The following is a 17,811-nucleotide window of genomic DNA, read 5'->3' as shown; positions in this document are numbered from 1 at the left end:
GCCCTTGTGTGTCTCCTCCCATGCTGACTCTGGGCTTGGCCATGTGACTTGCTTTGGCCAATGGGATGCCAAGAAGCGTGAAGCAAGCAAAGAGCCGATAAGCACTTGCACAGTGGGGCTTGTCCTCTTGGAAGCCAGGTGCCTCGCTGTGAAGGTCAGCTAGACTTCTTTTTTGTTTGCTTGTTTTTTGAATTTTATGACGAATTTTATTCCAAAGTGGCTCTAGTAGTAAATACCAGAGACATTTATGTAGCGTTTGAATACGGTTTCAGGTAAAGTGAAAATGGATAAAAGCAATATTTCTAGTTAATATGTTTTTAGATAATATGATTTTAAATGTGTGACTTAAAATGTAATAAATATTAATGAACTTATTTACAAACCAGAAACAGACTCATAGACATAGAAAACAAACCTACAGTTACCAAAGGGGAAAGGAGAGGGGAATAAATTAGATAAACAACAAGGTCCCACTGTATAGCACAGGGTACTATATTCAATATCTTGTAATATACTATAATGAAAAAGAAAAGATGTGATAAATATTTAAAATAGAAGTTTTACTATTTTATCTATTTTGAAAGGTTTATGTATCCAGAATCATAGGGGAGTTTTTTTTTTTTTTAAGGAGAACCACTTTATTTTGAGTAGTGAACAAAACTCCATTTATAATAAACAAACCTTCCATCAATTTCTTCACAGTTAGTCCAAAGAACAAAACCTCTGGCTTAGTTAGAATTTACATTTAACCTTAAATATTCTAAAATCCATCCATGTCAATTTTGGAATTTTAATCTTGCCTGATACTATGAAATAGGGCAAACCTTGATCGATGGTCAAATTTCTAATTTTTGCTGCTAAGCCACTTTTCTTGACCTTGCTCTTGATTGTGTAACATTCCAGAATGTTCAATGGATTTGTAATAAACTTCCAAGATGAAGGGGAATTTCTTGTTCATTGTTTGCCTGAAATCTTGGCTTGTGCTCTTCTTCTCAAACAAAAAATATGTTCCAAAAAATGCTCACAGTTCAGCTACTAAAACTCCTTTAAAGATCTCCTTTGCCAGTGGATCCGTAGTATGGGCCATACTGAGGCACGTACTCGTGGAGCTGTGCAGCAGACTTCTGAATGGTAAGAGACCAGGTGACGAGAGGTCCTGAGAGAGGTGATGCCCTCGTGGTAATTAAGCCCCCGCTACTCCCAGCTGAATGCAGACCCATAAGCGACACCAGGCAAAACCAGCAGAATTAGCCAGCTGACCCCCACTGAACCACAGAATTTTTAGAAATAATATATCATTTTAAGCCACTAGGTTTTGGGGTGGTTTATTTCTCAGCAATAGATAACTGAACCAAGGGCCATCCTGAGCCCTCTCTGCCAATGTCTGGCACATCCAGTCCTGTGGGGTCCACATCCAGAATATATCATGTATCCGACCGCTTCTCACCTCCTTCCCAGGCACACCCTGGTCCAGGCCACTGTCACTCTCACCTGGATTATTCCCAAAGCCTCCTCACTGGACTCCCTGCCTCCACTCTTACTCTCCAGCAATTATCGTACAGGGACCAGAGTGAAGCTTCTGGGGTATTAGTCAGATCAAGTCACCACCCCCCCACTTGAGACCCTCCAGTTACTTCCTATATCACTTAGATTAAAAGACAGACTCTTCAGTGGCCTTTGAGCCCTGTGCAGTCCAGTGCCCGCCACGTCTCCACCCCACCACCAGTCACGCTCCCCTTGCTCAGTGCGCTCCAGCAATGCTAGCTTCCTTTCTGTTTCTCGAACATGCCAATCTCATCTCCATCTTGCGCCATTCGCACCAGCTCCTTACTCTGCCCAGAAGACTCTTCCTCTAGGTCTTTCTGTCTAAGTCTTCCAGTTCTCAGCTTACACATCCGCATCCCAGAAAGGCTACTTATAGAAGAGGGAACTGAGGCTTGGAGAAGTGAGATCATGTCCCACGTACCCACAGTTAGGAAGAGTCTGGGCTGAGTTTTCATCCTAGGTCTATGTAAGCCCCCACTCCAGGGTTCTTTCTGCCACATCAGTGGTTTGGGAGGGCTCCCGAGAAAGGGGAGGAGTTTGAGGGGCTTCTTCACTTACTCCTCCCACAAACACTCCCAGCCATAGCCCTTGGACCCTGTCCTGAGCTGGGTGCTGGGAACTCAGAGATGAATCAGACTAGACTTTACTCTCCGGGAGCTCCTGTCTTGGGAGAGGGAAAGCATCAGAGGAGGGCTCAGACAGCCTCCTGCGGTAACTCAGGGAGACAGCCTTCTAGCTGGGGCCTCTCTGGGAAGGCTTAATAGGGGATGTGAGACTGGCTGGGGGCGGGGGGAGAGAGCCAGAAATTGGGGGTGGTGTTCAGTGGCCAGAGCTGCCTATTGTTCCCTGTGAGGGACCGGGAGACTCAGCATCGGCTATGTGTGTCCAAGCCACTGTGTGTGTGTGTTGTGTTGTGTGTGTATGTGTGTAAGAGAGTGAGGGAGCAGTACCGGGGGTGAGGTAGAGGCTAGGCAAGAGAAGGGCTGAATGAATAGATTTTACTGTTGTGGAAACTAAAGCCCAGAGAGGCTGAGTTACTGCCCCAGCTCACAAAGCACTAGGTGGTAAAGGCAGGATTTGAACCGAGCCTGTCTTGACACCACCTCCTCCAGGGCCCACTGCTTATTCACTATGTGACCTCAGCTAAAGCCATTCTCTTCAGGAGGCTTATTTCCTCATCAGTAAACTGAAGGAGTTGGATGAAGTTTCTTCCAGCATGAGGACGCTGCAGAAAATACCTCTACTAGAGCTTAGAACCAAATTCAGAACCAAAGAAGCAGCCACTGGCTCAACCTGGTACAGGATGGCTTCTTAACCTGCAGCTCCCTCCAGGCCTAGCAACTGGGTGCCATGCAAACTAAAGCCAGGGAGCCCCATAATTCCCCCAGTGTCAGGTGGACCTGGGGTCTCCCTCTCAACAGCCCAACCTAGAGTTCCAAGAGCACTTATAGCCCAGCTCCAACTACACCTCTAACCACGTTATCAGCCCAGCCCAGAGCCCAACTTACTTGTCCAACATTCCCCAGCATAACTCCAGGACTCCCCTGGTTCTCTCCAGCCTCCAGGAACACCATCCTTTAGCCAAAGAAGGAAAGGGGAGAGGCAACTCTGAATGGTCATTGGCCCACTGTTTGACAAATATAGACAGACTGACCAATCAGAAGAGCCAAGACAGCCTCAACTTCCATGTTCCAATTCTGTTCATCCTCCACCATTCTATTCCCATGGGGTTCCCTTTCAGGTGGTTCCATTCCATTTATGCCATTCAGAATTCCAGGAAATTATATCTGGGAAAGAGAGGTATGGTAAGTAGAATTAGAGCTGATTACAGAAGGGAATTCTTGAGGGGAGAATTCCCCCATTCTGCTGGGGCCTGGGGCATTCTCCAGAGCCCAGTTTCAGTGGTATCCGGAGGAGCCACTGCAAAGAGCTCAGGCTCTGAACAGAAAGAACTTGGGCTCAGTTCTGGGCTCTGCCCCTTAACGAGTTGTGTGAACTTGGGCAAGAGGCTTAAATCTCTGAACCTCTGTTTTCTTAGCTATAAAATAAGGAGTTGGGATCTATATTCACTGAGTTATTGTGAGGATTAAATGGGAATAAGGCTCCTAATATACCTAACACATAGTAGATGATTATGGTAAGTCATAGTAATGTGTTCTCCTGCTTATTCTCAGAGGCGGTGGTCTGGCCTCTGAGAGTCCTGGCCCCAGAATAGCTGGGGAGGCAGAGAGGGGGCAGGAAGAAGGGGTTAAAATAAAATAGCTGTCATTTAATTACCATGTGCTGGCCTCTGTAGTAATCACCACATGAAACTATTACTACTTTGACATTGTGGACAAGGCGTCTGAGGCACAGAGAAGTTCAGTAATGTGGTCAAAGTCACACAGCTAGCAAGTGGCAGAATTGGGACATAAATTCAGGCTCCCTGGCTCCAGAGTTCAAACTCGGAACCACCGTTCTGGCCTACCTCACATGAATCCCATTTTAGGATGAGAAACGCTGAGGTTCAAAGAGATAAGTTCACACTGCTGCTGAACAGGGGTATATCTAGGACTCCAACTTAGATCCTGTGACTCCGAAGTTCTGGCAATTTCTGCCATTGAGTGCTGCCCCCTAGTGCCCCCTATGGGAAAAGCACACCAGAGGCAAGGAGCACATACCCATGGATCCACACTCCACTGCCCACACTCCCCTGACCCACTGCTTCTCCTCACACCCAAAGCTGCAGGTCTTATATCTTCTGAGTATCACTGTGAATGTCATCCATATATACAATCATGATATTTCTTGGCCATCTCACAAATCCTTAAATTCAACAGGTCTAACTCCATGTTTATACTTTTATACCCCAAACCTGCCCTCCCCAGTCATCTCCATCCATCCACTAGCACAAGCCAGAACCCCAGACATCCTTGACACCTCCCTCTCCCCCTCATTCTTTCACCAGTCCAGGAGCCTGAATGGTGGCTGAGGAAGGAGACCAGAAAAGTAAACATCGATCAGAACAGAGCAACAGCGGTGGAAGCAGAGGATCAGGACAATGGCCCCCAATTGTGGCCAAGAGGAAAAACTGAACTCAGGTGGTTAGAAAGGCAGGACTTTCTGCTTAGAAAGAAGCCCAAAGACAGCTTTAAGGGCCAGGAGGAGGACACAGTGTTTCTTACTGGGAGCCAGAAGGACTGGGTTCCCACCCAGCTCCACTACTAACTCACAGTATGGCCTTGGGACCTTGATGTGCCTCAGTTTCCCCATCTGTAAAATGAATATGACCATGGCTACCTCTAGGGCTTGATCCTTTGTTGTAAGTTTCAAATTTAAAGGTGTTTGCTTTGTAAACTGTAAAGAGAAGTGCACAGGAGAGGTGGACTATTATCTGGAAACTTCACTCCAATAGACTTCTCTCCTTTGTTATGCTAAATGCTGGACCCATAAGGTACCTTGTTTTGTTTTCAAAGAATGTCATCAGTTTGGGGGCTTTTTTTTTTTTTTTTTTGGTCAAGCCAGGATCTTAGTTCCCCGACCAGGGATTCAACCCAGGCCTTCAGCAGTGAAAACACCAAGTCCTAACCAGTGGACCTCCAGGGAATTCCATTGGGGGCTTTTTTTTTAATCTTCTCTTTTTTTTAAATTGATTTATTTTTGGCGGCATTGGGTCTTCGCTGCTGCGCGCGGGCTTCAGTAGCTTTGGCACGCGGGCTCAATAGTCGTGGCTCGCGGGCTCCAGAGCACAGGCTCAGTAGTTGTGGCACACGGGCTAAGTTGTTCCACGGCATGTGGGATCTTCCCGGACCAGGGCTCAAACCTGTGTGCCCTGCAGTGGCAGGCAGATTCTTAACCACTGCACCACCAGGGAAGCCCATTGGGGTTTTTTGTTTTTTTGTTTTTTTTTTTTTGCGGTACGCGGGCCTCTCACTGCTGTGGCCTCTCCCGTTGCGGAGCACAGGCTCCGGACGCACAGGCTCAGTGGCCATGGCTCACGGGCCCAGCCGCTCCGCAGCATGTGGGATCTTCCCAGACCCGGGCACGAACCCGCGTCCCCTGCATCGGCAGGCAGACTGTCAACCACTGCGCCACCAGGGAATCCCGGGTCAGAAACAGAAACAACAACATATATATATATTATATATATATATATAATATATATATATATACAGAAAATTTGCCATTTTGCCCATTTTTAAGTTACAGTTCAGTGGCATTAATTACATTCACACTGTTGTGCAACCATCACCATTTTCTATTTCCAAAATTTTTCATCATCCCAAATAGAAACTCTGTACCCATTAAGCAATAACTCCCAATTCCTCCCTCCCTCCAGCCCCTGGAAACCTCTAATCCCTGTCTCTATGAATTTGTTTATTCTGAATATTTAATATAAGTGGAATCACAATATTTGTCCTTCTGTGTCTGGCTTATTTTACTTAGCATGATGTCTTCAAGGTTCATCTATGGTGTAGCATGTATCAGAACTTCATTCGTTTCACGGCTAAATAATACTCCATTGTGCGTATATACTATATTTAGTTTATCCACTCATCTGTTGACAGACACTTGAGTTTTCCACCGTTTGGCTATGGTGAATAGTGCTGCAATGAACACTGGCATATAAGTACCTGTCTGAGTCCCTGTTTCCAGTTCTTTTGGGTATATACCTACACTGTCATCAGTTTTTGACAGAGTTTTTCAGTATACACTGTGGCAGGGGTATGGGCCCTTGGGAACAAGGCCCAGTGTATTTGAGTGTGGGAGGGAGAAGGGCAGATGAGGAGAGAGGTTTCAGTGTGGCTATGATTAAAATACCAGCTAACTTGTGCCTTTTGCAAAGTACTCCACAAAACACTCTGGAGGAGGAACTATTATCATCTCCATTTTACAGATGAGGAGAAGGGAAGTGGCTTCTCCAGGGCCCCACAGCTGGTGAGAGGCAGGGGCTCCAGAGAAAGGTTCCCTCACACATCAGCAAGTGCAGGCGGAGGTTCAGAGATCATATTTCCCTTCCTTCCCCTTTTTTCTTTTTTTTCCTTTCTAGACAAAGAAAGTAGTTCTGAGCTGCTTCAATCATCATGTTCCTACTTATTAATCTACAGCATTTTAGGTACTACAGAATCAGAATTTTATAATGTACTTTTACTAAACATGGTCTGGAAAAAGCAAAACTATGAAGACAGAAGAAAGATCAGTGGTTGCCAAGGGCTGAGATAGTGGGGAGGAACTGACTGCAGAAGGGTTTAGGGAAATTCAGGGGGGTGATGAAATTGACCTATATTTTGATTTGTGGTGGTGGTTATACAACTGTATGTATTTTTCAAAACTCACAGAACTGTACCCTAAAAAAGGTAAGTTTTACTGTATGTAAATTATACTTTAATCTTAAAAAAAAAGAATGAATAAATGAATGGGGGAAAACTAAATAAGATTCCAGATGCTTGGATTTTTGCTACCTTGAAAACCTGGCAAGTAACCGTGCCCTTAATTATTTAGTTACAGCGTAAGTTGCTATTTTTTTCATGCATTCATTCATTCATGATAAAATGGAAGTCCTTGAATCCAACACAAGAATCAGAACATCACTAAAACTTAAATCTGCTTATGGTTCCCCACCATTCCTGACCCCTCCACTACCCCACCCCCAGGCAATCACCATTCTGAATTCTGTGTTCCTCATTCTCTTGCCTTTTTTTTTGTTTTTTTTTTCACACATAAATTATGTTTAACCTTCTGAATTTGCCCTCTCCCCCTTTTTTTACGTCAAAACAGGTCAAAAACAGCAACTTCATATGGTTCAACCCAATATTATGCCTAAATATAGTACTTCTAGTTGTATTTGAACTTTATGAAAAGGATACCATTCCACATGCACTCTTCTGGGACTTGCATTTTTTTCACTCAGTATTATGTCACCGTGATCCAGCCATACTGCTATTTTTCACTCATTTTCTGCTGCTATGTAATTATTCCACATCTCTTTACCTCCTGTCAATGGCATTTGGATGTTTTCAGTTTGGGGCTACTGTGAACAATGTTTCTACTACCATTCTTGTACATGTCTCTTGGCATATGTGTGAAATTCTTGTGTCTGTAACACAGGAATGCACTTACTGGGTCTTAGGGCACACAGATGTTCAATTGTACACTATGTGACTCACTTTCTGAGCTCCAAATGAAGGTACAACGGCCACTTGCCCCAGGTGAGAATGTGAACAAGATCTGGTGGGAGGGACTGCCAAGGAGGGTCTCTGGTGGAAATTGAGCATCTACTCTGTGCACATGGCAGGGCACCTGTGGAATGAGACAATGGTGTCCTGAGAGGTGAGATAGGGAAGGAAACCCCCCAGTTGCCATGGGAATTAGCTTCCAAGGAGTGTCCCACCCTGGCTGGGCAAGGAGAGGACTAGGCAACTCAAACAGAGCAGACAAAGATACTGTCCTAATTGGCAGTATCTCCATCTAGGCCTAGGAGGTTGTGTATCTTTGGTACACCTGGAGGGAAAAGGGCTAGGCAGTACTGAACTCCTCCCACTTACCAATCCTTACCCCAGTGATCTCTTCCTGTATCCTTTAACTCATTTTGCATCCATTATCTTTTTTAATTCTCCCAGTTGGAGAGAGGTACTATTATCTCCACAGATGAGACTTAGAGAAGGAAGTATCTTGCCCAAAGTCACACCATTTGGGCCAACTGCCTGAGCAAATAATTTCCCCGTCCTAAGTCTCAGTTTCCTCACCTGTAAAATGGGAATGATAACACCTGAGGTGTTATCCTCAGGTGTAAGGACTAAATAATACTATGCAAGTAAGGGGGTTAGCATGGATCGTGGAGATGTTCCCTAAAAGTCACTTGTTTATTGGTGCTATTGTTGTTATTAAGTTGGTATTAAGGGGAGCAGGAACCCAGAATAATCCAACCCCTGACTCTTGCCACCCAATGATGTTGCCTCTTGCAGAAACCCCATGGGATGCGGTGATCATGGCCCATTGTGACCAACTCTGCTGATCTGGGATGTTTCAGGACTGCACAGCCCAGTCTCCTCTTCCACCCGCCCCAGAGCAGAAGCCTCTGTCTTCCTCTGCAGACTTCCTGGAAAAAAGAAGGTGAACTGATCAGAGCAGAGGAACCAGGACCCCAGTTCTGCCTCAGGACAAACGGAGAAATCAGGTCCCAACAATTCAATCAGTAGAGAATATCTGCTGAGTGCCTAGGATGTGCCAGGTCCTGCTCTGGGCACCCGGGGCATTTGGGAACAAGAGCATACCCTAGTCAGAGGCTAAAGGAGGGGACGGAAGACAAGAAAACAGTGTGCTGAGTATTATGATAAAGAGTACAGAGAAAACCAGACAGGCGTAGGGGTCAGGGAAGGAGTTTCAGGAGACACGCCCTTTGAGCTTAGCCTTTAAGGCCCGGCAAGTCCTCCGCAGCAGCTCAGAGATTGCTGGGCCCATCTGTCCATTTAACAGAAAAGCAAACTGAGCCCCGGCGTCTGTCCACCGTGCCCGCCACACCTCACTTACCCGGACTAGGCCGAGCGCTGCTCTCGCAGTCCGCGGACGGAGGGCCAGAGGCCGGCCGCAGTGCCCGCCCAGCTCCCAGGGCGGGGCCTCGGCCCAGGTGCGCGGCGGAGGCGCTTCGCGGAGGCAGGAAGTGTGTCCCCAGCGACGACCCGTGCAGCGCTCCCGCGAGACGCTCACCTGCGCCCCAGGTGAGCGGCGAGGGGGGCGGGGGGAGGGGCCGAGCTGGAGGCGGCTCACCTGGCGGGACAGGTAAGCCCCGCGCGGGCCCGAGGGGGCGCGAACCAAGGCGGCACCGGTGTGGAGAGACCCCCGAGGCTACGCCCGAGCGTGCGAGGGTCCCGGGGCCCGTTCCATCGGTGCCACCCTCCCACTTCCGGGGTGCGCGGGCCGGGCCCGGCCAGGGAGCGGCCTGAGCGGGCGCCTGGGCTGGGCGGGCAAACTGGGGTGAGGGGGCCGTGTTCGCCCTTAGGGCTGCGCTGGCTTGGGGTGGGAGCCGTGCTTGCCGAGGAGGCGGGGGCGGGAGGAGAGAGGGGGCCGTGCACACCCTGAGGAACAGTGTCGAGAGGCTGGGTCCGCCCGCGGGAAGAGGGCCCCTGCATCTGGAGAAGCTGGTGCTTGCCCCGAGGGCATTGCTGCTGTAGGGGCTATGCTAGTCCGAGCGGCAGTGCCTGGGTCTGATTCTCCCTTGCCCCCGGGACTAGGTGCCCGCGGATGCGGGAGTCCCGGGCTGAGCCTTTGGGGCAGGAGATCAAGGGTGCACGGATGCCAGGCACGAGAGCCGACGGCTGTTTCGTGAGCAGGGCTGGGGTGCCCCTCTCGGCCGGGTGTGCAAGACTCGAGTGGGTGGGACACAGGCTGGTGCGACCGGTCCTGACCTGAGCACCTTCGGAAGAAGGGGATGGGACGGAGACAGACCTCGGAGTGTGTGTGTTCTCAGGGACTAAGGGGGAGTGGGAGAGCATCAATTAGAAGTTTGGGGAGGGTGTGCCTGGGGCCTGGGAGCTTCTGACCCTGAGGATGATCCCTGCAGTGCCTTGGGGCGCCCAGTGACCCAGCCCCTCCCAGATGCCAGGCACAGCTCTAAGGCCCCTAAGCAGTAATATCTCATTTAAACCTCAAGGTGGCCCCTGAAGATACTCCTCACTCCCCTTGTTAAAGACAAGAAAACTGAGGCCAGGAGTCTTACCCCAGGCCACAACAGGAGCCCCTGCTAAACCAAGAGACTGGTGTTCCTAGGATTTTGGAGGTGGGGGCAGCAGCAGTGAGGGGGAGATAGAGCCAGGACAAAATGGGTTGAGATTGACTTTAGGAGGGTTTAGGGCCTAGAAAGGAGGGGAAAACTGAAGTCAAGCACTGTCCTTACCCCAGGTCTTCTCCCCCTTTCCTCCATCCCACCCCGCCCCACCCCCTCCTCGAGATGTGTGGCACAGAGCAAAGTACAGGGGCTCCAGAGTCTGGCGGACTACAGTACAAATCCAGCTCCATTCCTTTGCAGCTAGGTGTCTCTGGGCAAGTCACTTCACCTCTCTGAGCTTCAGATTCCTGACCTGTAAAGTGGAGATATAATACTTACCGAGCAATTGTGAGTGTTAAATAAAGCAAAAGTCCTCTTGGGCTGGAGCCTATTTCTGGCCCATTTGCTGCTGCTTCCTCAGCATTTAGTACAGTGTTGAGCACACGGTAGGTGCTCAGAAAATATTTGTTGGATGAATTTAATGAATGGTAGCGACTGCTAAAACCTTGGAGGTAGAGGAGGAGACAGTAACCAAGACCATGAACAATAACCTCTTGTTGTTCTTACAAACCCCAGGTACCCCAGAGCTCAGTGTGGTTCAAACAGTGTAGATGTGCCCACCCTCCTGATCCAAGGGCTGAGCCTGGAAGACTCAGGGCTCTCCCTATGCAGGCCCTCCTTGGGCACAGGCTCACCCATGGAGCTGGCAGCTGACCACTTTGCCCCCTTCCTCCCAAATAATAGATGGGATGGGGTAGTGGATAAGAGTCTGGGCCAGGCCACTTGCATTCAAACAGCTGTGTGACTTTGGACAACTTAGTTAACCTCTCTGTGCCTCTGTATAACAACAATAACAATAATACCTACAAATAGTTTTGTGAGAATTAATTAGTTGAATACATTTAAAGCACTGAGAATAATGTAAGCTTTCAATAATTAACTCTTTCACTAGAAGGCAAACTCCTGAGGTTAGGGAATTTTGTCTGTTTTACCACTTTATCCACGGAATTTAGAAGTGTCTGGCATACAGCAGGCTCTCAGTAAATATTCATTAAATGAGTGAATGAATAAATCCATACCCACCCCAACATTGCTCAAACCCAGGCAAAGGTTTTTAACCGCTTGCCTCTCTGGATTGTGAGGGACTTTCAAGTCACCTATTACAATTTCAGTTTGCACACCTTTGGAGGGGGACTTCACCTTACTCTCGCCAGACTGCTGCTCCCCCCACTCTGGTCAGCCTGGAGCCTACGTCCTTTCTCTTTCTACCTAATGGTCCTCGTTCTACCCAGAGGTCACACAGAATGTATCAGTCTCCTGAAGTACTTACTGTACCAACCCTGTTCCAGACACTGATGCAGAAAGGAATCAGACACAGTCCCTGCCCCTCGGGGTCATATAGGCTTATCTTCAAACAATTGGTTCAAAGCCAACTCAGCTGACCAAGAGCCCAGCAGAATGCTGTGGGGAGAGGGGCTCCCATCTGACTTGAGGTTCTGGAGTGTCCTTGGAGAAGAACCAAGCGGGGCTGGGGGAATGGGTTGAAGAGTTGCAGGAATAGTTAAAGAATTCCTGTATCCTCCTCATCCGCATTCACCATGGCTAACATTCCCTCCTTTTCTCTGTCTACACACATACACCTTCTGTTTTGGGGGGAACCCTTTGAGGTTAGGTTGCAGGCATCATGCTTCTTTACCCCAAAATGCTTCAGTATATGTTGCCTAAGAATAAGAACATTGTCTTATTTAACATTGAATTTAACATTGGAAATTTAACATTGACGTAATACTATTAAATAATATACAGTCTATTTTTAAATTTTACCAATTATCCAATTTCTCCTTGTGATCCAGGATTCAATTCAGGATCACACAGTCCATTTAGAGTCATGTCCCTTAACTTGGGCTTGTCTGATATTTCTTCATGATTACATTCAGGTTATACATTTTTGGCAGGACTACTCCATAAGCGATGTTGTGTCCATTTTAGTGCATAGTATCAGGAGACACATCATGTCAGTTTGTCCCATTATTAATAATGTTAACTTTGATCATTTGATAAGTAGTGTCTGCCAACTTTCTCCAGATTTGTGTTTTGTTGTTGTTGTTGTTGTTTTAAATTGTCCCTGGCTGCCATAAGTAGAAGGGAGTAGAGGTGGCCAGAATGGGGGCCTTGACAGTATGTGGGTGAGAGATGGTGGTAGGCCAGTTTAGGGAGGTAGCATCGATTTGCCCAAAGCACATTGCCTATTAGGGCCAGAAATGGGACTAGGATACAGATATCCTGATGCCCAGTCCCAGGTTCCTTTCACATCACCAGCTCTAGGACACTAGTGCCATTAAATCAGGGATAAATAAAAAGTTAAGAGATTAATGTCTCAGAAAATCCAGGCTAAGGATAGTAACTCCCCAGCACACCCCTACATGTGATCAAGGACCCTCCCAAGTACATCACTACGTAATGTTCCCGCAGGCAGAGTTGTTTGCTCCCATGATGCCCCATATATCCTACGCGTTCCAGCTCATGAGCTTTTAAGCATCTGTTTTCCCTACAAAACCATGTGTGAATCACAGGAACAGCGCCTATAGTTCATTCATTTTTGGTTCTTCTGTACCTAACACAGGGCCAGGTTCAGTGAAATCTTAGCTCTGAGCTTGCTAGCAACCAAGTCGAAAAGGGAAAGAAGATGTATTTTGAGGCTTGGCTTTCTCGTCTAGTCAAAGGAAGCAAAACAATTCTTGATGTTAAATGTTGATAGGAGAGCAAATCTGAGCCATACTGAAACATTGACCGGGGACCTGTTGATTCCCATGTCTGATTTGAAAGAGGAGGGGAAGAAAGGGAAGGTGGTAATGATCAGGTTCTGTAGCAAGTCAATGGAAAGGCATTTGTTGAGCAGGCTCAGAGGCTCTGTGCTGCTGGGCTTACCAACAGTGGGAAGAAACTCAGGGAGACCGTTGCCCAGAAAGTGAGATCCCAGGAGATTTTTCTTTTTATATGGTAAAATATGCATAAAATTTACCATTTTAATTTTTTTAAGTAATTTTAACGTTATAGTCCTGTGACGTTAAACACATTCACACTGTTGTGTAACCATCACCGCCATGCATCTCTAGAACTTTTTCATCTTCCCAAACTGGAACTCTACCCGTTATATACTAACTTTCCGTTCTCCCCCATCTCCAGCAACTACCAGTCTACTTTCTGTCTCTGTGAATTTGACTGTTCTAGATATTTCATATAAGTGGGACCATACAATATTTGTCCTTTGGTGTCAGGCTTATTTCATGTAGCGTAACGTCTCAAGGCTTATCAATGTTATAGCGTGTATCAGAATTTCATTCCTTTTTAGGGCTGAATAATATTCCATTGTGTGTATAGACCACATTTTGTTTATTCATTCATCCATCAATGAACATTTGGGTTGTTTCCACCTCTGCCTATTGTGAATAATGCTGCTGTGAACATTGGTGCACCAATATGTTGAGTGCCTGTTTTCAATCATTTTGAGTATATACGCAGAAGTGATATTGCTGGATCAGATGGTAATTTTATGTTTAACTTTTCGAGGAAACTCCACACTGTTTTCCACAGCAGCCATACCACTCTATATTCCCACCAGCAATGCACAAGGGTTCCAACTTCTCCATTCTTCTCCAATGTCTGTCATTTCTGTTTTTAATAGTAACCATCCCAACGGGTGTGACGTCCCAGGAGATTCTGATACATAGTTAGACCACAGAGAGAGCTTCCTCTCTGGGGAGCAAGGGGATACTAGACAGGGCTCGTGGGCATACTTGGGCCCATCCACATCACAGAGCTCTCAGAAACCAGAAGTCTGAAGCTCCTCAGGTCATAGCGCAAGAGCTCGCCGCTGACCTCTGATCCTGACTCCTTCCTGGCCTCTCCCCCACAGGTGCCTGGCTACGGCAAACCATGCGGTGAGCCATGCCCCGCCCTGGACACCCCCGCCCATCATCTGGGCCCCCACGCTTGGGACCCTGGGAGCGGCCAACGGAGCTATGCCTGGAGACATATGACGAGCCATCCTGGGCCCCACCGAGCCGCCGCACCCGTAGGCCAGACCCCAAGGACCCTGGCCACCATGGACCCGAGAGCCTTACCTTCATCTCTGGCTCTGCTGAGCAGGCTGCTGAGCCCCCAGCCTGCTGCCTGCTCTGGCGACCCTGGGTGTGGGACTGGTGCCGGGCTGCCTTCTGCTTCCGCCGCTGCCGGGATTGCCTCCAGCGCTGTGGAGCCTGTGTGCGGGGCTGCAGCCCCTGCTTGCCCGCTGGGGACTCCCCTGAAGGGGCTGCTGAAGCCAGCTGGGTCAAGGAGCACAACGGAGTGCCCCCCAGCCCTGACCGTGCCCCCCCCAGCCGGCGGGACGGCCATCGGCTCAAGTCGGCCATGGGGAGCAGCTTCAGCTACCCTGACGTCAAGCTCAAAGGCATTCCTGTGTATCCCTACCGCAGCACCACCTCCCCAGCCCTGGACGCGGACTCCTGCTGCAAGGAGCCACTGGCCGACCCCCCACCCACGCGGCACAGCCTGCCCAGCACCCTTGCCAGCAGTCCCCGAGGCTCTGAGGAGTACTACTCCTTCCACGAGTCGGACCTGGACCTGCCCGAGATAGGCAGTGGCTCCATGTCCAGCCGAGAGATCGATGTGCTCATCTTCAAGAAGCTGACAGAGCTGTTCAGCGTACACCAGATCGACGAGCTGGCCAAGTGCACCTCAGACACTGTGTTCCTGGAGAAGACCAGTAAGATATCGGACCTTATCAGCAGCATCACCCAGGACTACCACCTGGATGAGCAGGACGCTGAGGGCCGCCTGGTACGCGGCATCATTCGCATCAGTACCCGAAAGAGCCGTGCCCGCCCGCAGACCACAGAGGGGCGCTCAACCAGGGTGGCTGCCTCTGCTGCCCCTGCCCCTGACAGTGGCCATGAGACCATGGTGGGCTCAGGGCTCAGCCAGGATGGTAGGTGGGGCCCCACAGGGCTGAGGGGCAGAGTAGAGGAGGCTCTGGACAGGGGGGGTTGCACTGGGGTCTTTGGCCACTGTGGGTCCCCCCTCAGCCGGTCCCAGCTCTTCCTCCTCCTTTTTCTCCACTCTTCTACATCCCCTAACAGGTTCTTTGTCCCCTGCTGCCACCTGCCAGAGTAGCTTTCAGGCCCAACCAGCTAGCCTAGTTAAAAGGACCCAGGAACCCATGCGAATTTGGACCTCTGACCTGGCCTGGCCTAACCAAAACCCCTATCCACCCACTCATCCCTGCACAGACAGACCAACAGACACACACACACACACACACACACACACACACACACACACACACACACACACACACACACTCTCTCACTCACTCACTCACTCACTCACTCTCTCTTTCTCTCTCTCTCTCTCTCTCTCTCTCCCTCTCTCTCTCTCTCTCTCTCTCTCCGTCTTTGTTTTAAACATCGTTTCCCTAGCCCAGCCCAAGGGTGAATGGCCCCTCTCTCAATGGGCTGGGGGAAGAAGTGGGGAATAGGGTTGAAAGGATGTGATAATGACCACTGCCCCTTCATGTTCCCTCCCTAGAACTCACAGTGCAGATCTCCCAGGAGACGACCGCAGATGCCATCGCCAGGAAGCTGAGGCCTTATGGAGCCCCAGGTTTGGTCCTGACATGAAAGTGTGGAGAGGAGAGGGGACTGCCCTAGCAGCCCCCCACCTGTCCCTCTCCCAGCTTCCTCCTGGGGTGGGTGAGGATGGGATCAGAAAGGGACGAGAAGCCTGAGCAGCCTTATACCCCATCCCAGTCCTGCAAACTGGCTTAAAGGTTCAGCTGGGAGAGATTCAGGGGGATGCCCCTGAACCAGAGGGGAGGGGGGCAGGTGCCCAGAACCTGCATCTAAACCCAGGTCACTGGAGAGGAAAGTGGAGGGCGGGTGAGGGGGGCCATCCATTGGTGCTGAGAAGGCACCATGTGTGGTTTCTACTGCTATCCTCTTGGCTTTTACAAGCCCTGGGAGCAGGGTCATCACCCTTCAGAGAGCGAGACTGGGGTTCAGAGAGGTCAAGAAACTGAGTGGATCACCCAGCCAGGATCAGACCGACCCAGGCTCGAGTCCCCCTCTGCTCCTTCTCAACAGGTTTCTCCCTGCCTGAGGGACTTGCATGAGCCCCTCCCCATCTCTGAGCCTCTGTTTCCTGCTCCCTTTCCCCTCAGGATACCAAGCCAGCCACGACTCATCCTTCCAGGGCACCGACACAGACTCTTCAGGGGCACCCCTGCTCCAGGTCTACTGCTAACCCGCACTGGGCCCAGGAGCTGCAACCCCTTCTGAGAGAAGCACATCTATTGCATGAAGAGAGAGACCAGAACCCTCTTTGTGGGAGGGAGGCCATGAGCCCAGAAGCAGTGCCCACTCTGGCTCCTCCTGCCTTGGCTGACTGGTTCCTGGACCACATGCATTTCACTGGGCCACGGTGCCCACATCCCCCAGGTCCTCCGCTGGCCTGACCCCCGCCTGGGTCTGTTCCTTCCTGCCCACAGTCTTCAGGAAGCCTAGGTCATGGAAAGCGAAGACTGAGGGGTTAATTTCTGGAACTGGATCCTGACTCTGCCCCCATAACATGCTCCCCCTGTAACATACACCCCATAACCAATCATGCAAACCTCCCCCTCCCCAGGACAGCTGGGAGGGAAGGTAACAGGTAAAAGAAGCTTGTCTTAAATGGATGGGGTCTGGGGGCAGGCAGGGCCTCGGGAATTCTGTGGGCAGTGCCCAATCCACGTTACGTCCTGTTGAGCAGTTAGGTTCCCGGCTGATGTTCTACATGCTAACGTGACTATAGTACAAAACTTAATAGACATCTGTCTGCTCATCTTGACTGTGATACTGTCCTTTCCGTCCCATTTGCCTGACTGCTGCCCGGAGCAGGAGACAGCATAGAGTATCCAGCCTGGCTTAGTGTCGTGGGGTTGAGGTCAGAAGGCTAAACTGAGAGCAGTGATGCCCATCTCTCAGGCTCACGGTGAGTTCTAGGAGATAGAGCCAGTCACAGTGTCTGTGCCTGAGAAGGGTTGACCAAGTGGTTTCTGTCATTGTTGAGAGGTCCTTCTAGGCAGGCCTGCCTGGACTCCCTCTGTTGCCCCAATTCACTGCCTGTAGGCTGGCCTGCTTCTGGCCATCCCTGCAGTTTCCGCAAATCCCGGAGCACGTGTCAGCCCACCCCACCTCAGACCTGCTGCTCCCTCCACCTCCCCCTGGTGCGGACAGCACTCAGGGTCACGGGTGTCTGCTCAGCACTCCCAGGAGTGCGGGTCATTCTTTCACAGGTGCTGGCACTCAGAGGTGTCAAGGAATTGAGTGGATCATGCAGCTAGTAACTGTGGCTCTGTATCCGGAAGCTGGCCTCTTGGCAGTTGTGCCCCCAAGCTGGCAAGCTGACCTGCTTGGGGTAGAAGCAGGCTCCCCCCGTTTGGACATCAGAGCCCAGCTGGGTTCAGAAGGACCTTACTTGGCTACTCC

General features: G+C 49.8%; 1 protein-coding gene and 1 pseudogene across 1 annotated transcript; one reads left to right on the top strand and one right to left on the bottom strand.

The window, feature by feature from the left end:
* Window positions 1-686: 686 nt before the first annotated feature.
* Window positions 687-3,179, bottom strand: LOC132417244 (protein CEBPZOS-like; annotated as a pseudogene).
* Window positions 3,180-9,257: 6,078 nt separating this feature from the next.
* KDF1 (keratinocyte differentiation factor 1) lies at window positions 9,258-17,146 on the top strand. The gene is made up of 4 exons (XM_060000844.1): window positions 9,258-9,303; window positions 14,205-15,275; window positions 15,875-15,949; window positions 16,506-17,146. The coding sequence occupies exons 2-4, from the start codon at window positions 14,237-14,239 to the stop codon at window positions 16,586-16,588; spliced, it is 1,197 nt and encodes a 398-aa protein (XP_059856827.1). The 5' UTR covers window positions 9,258-9,303; window positions 14,205-14,236; the 3' UTR covers window positions 16,589-17,146.
* The last annotated feature ends 665 nt before the right edge of the window (window positions 17,147-17,811 follow it).

This window comes from Delphinus delphis, chromosome 1, assembly GCF_949987515.2.
Source record: "Delphinus delphis chromosome 1, mDelDel1.2, whole genome shotgun sequence".
Classification (NCBI taxonomy): domain Eukaryota; kingdom Metazoa; phylum Chordata; class Mammalia; order Artiodactyla; family Delphinidae; genus Delphinus; species Delphinus delphis.
Note: the sequence above shows the minus strand (reverse complement) of the source record. Positions and strands in the feature narration are given on the sequence as shown.

Coding starts and splice junctions, on each gene's coding strand:
- KDF1 (XM_060000844.1), top strand. CDS start 14,237: ATGCCCCGCCCTGGACACCCCCGCCCATCATCTGGGCCCCCACGCTTG. Junction 15,276..15,874: donor CTCAGGGCTCAGCCAGGATG/GTAGGTGGGGCC, acceptor TTCCCTCCCTAG/AACTCACAGTGCAGATCTCC. Junction 15,950..16,505: donor GAGGCCTTATGGAGCCCCAG/GTTTGGTCCTGA, acceptor CTTTCCCCTCAG/GATACCAAGCCAGCCACGAC.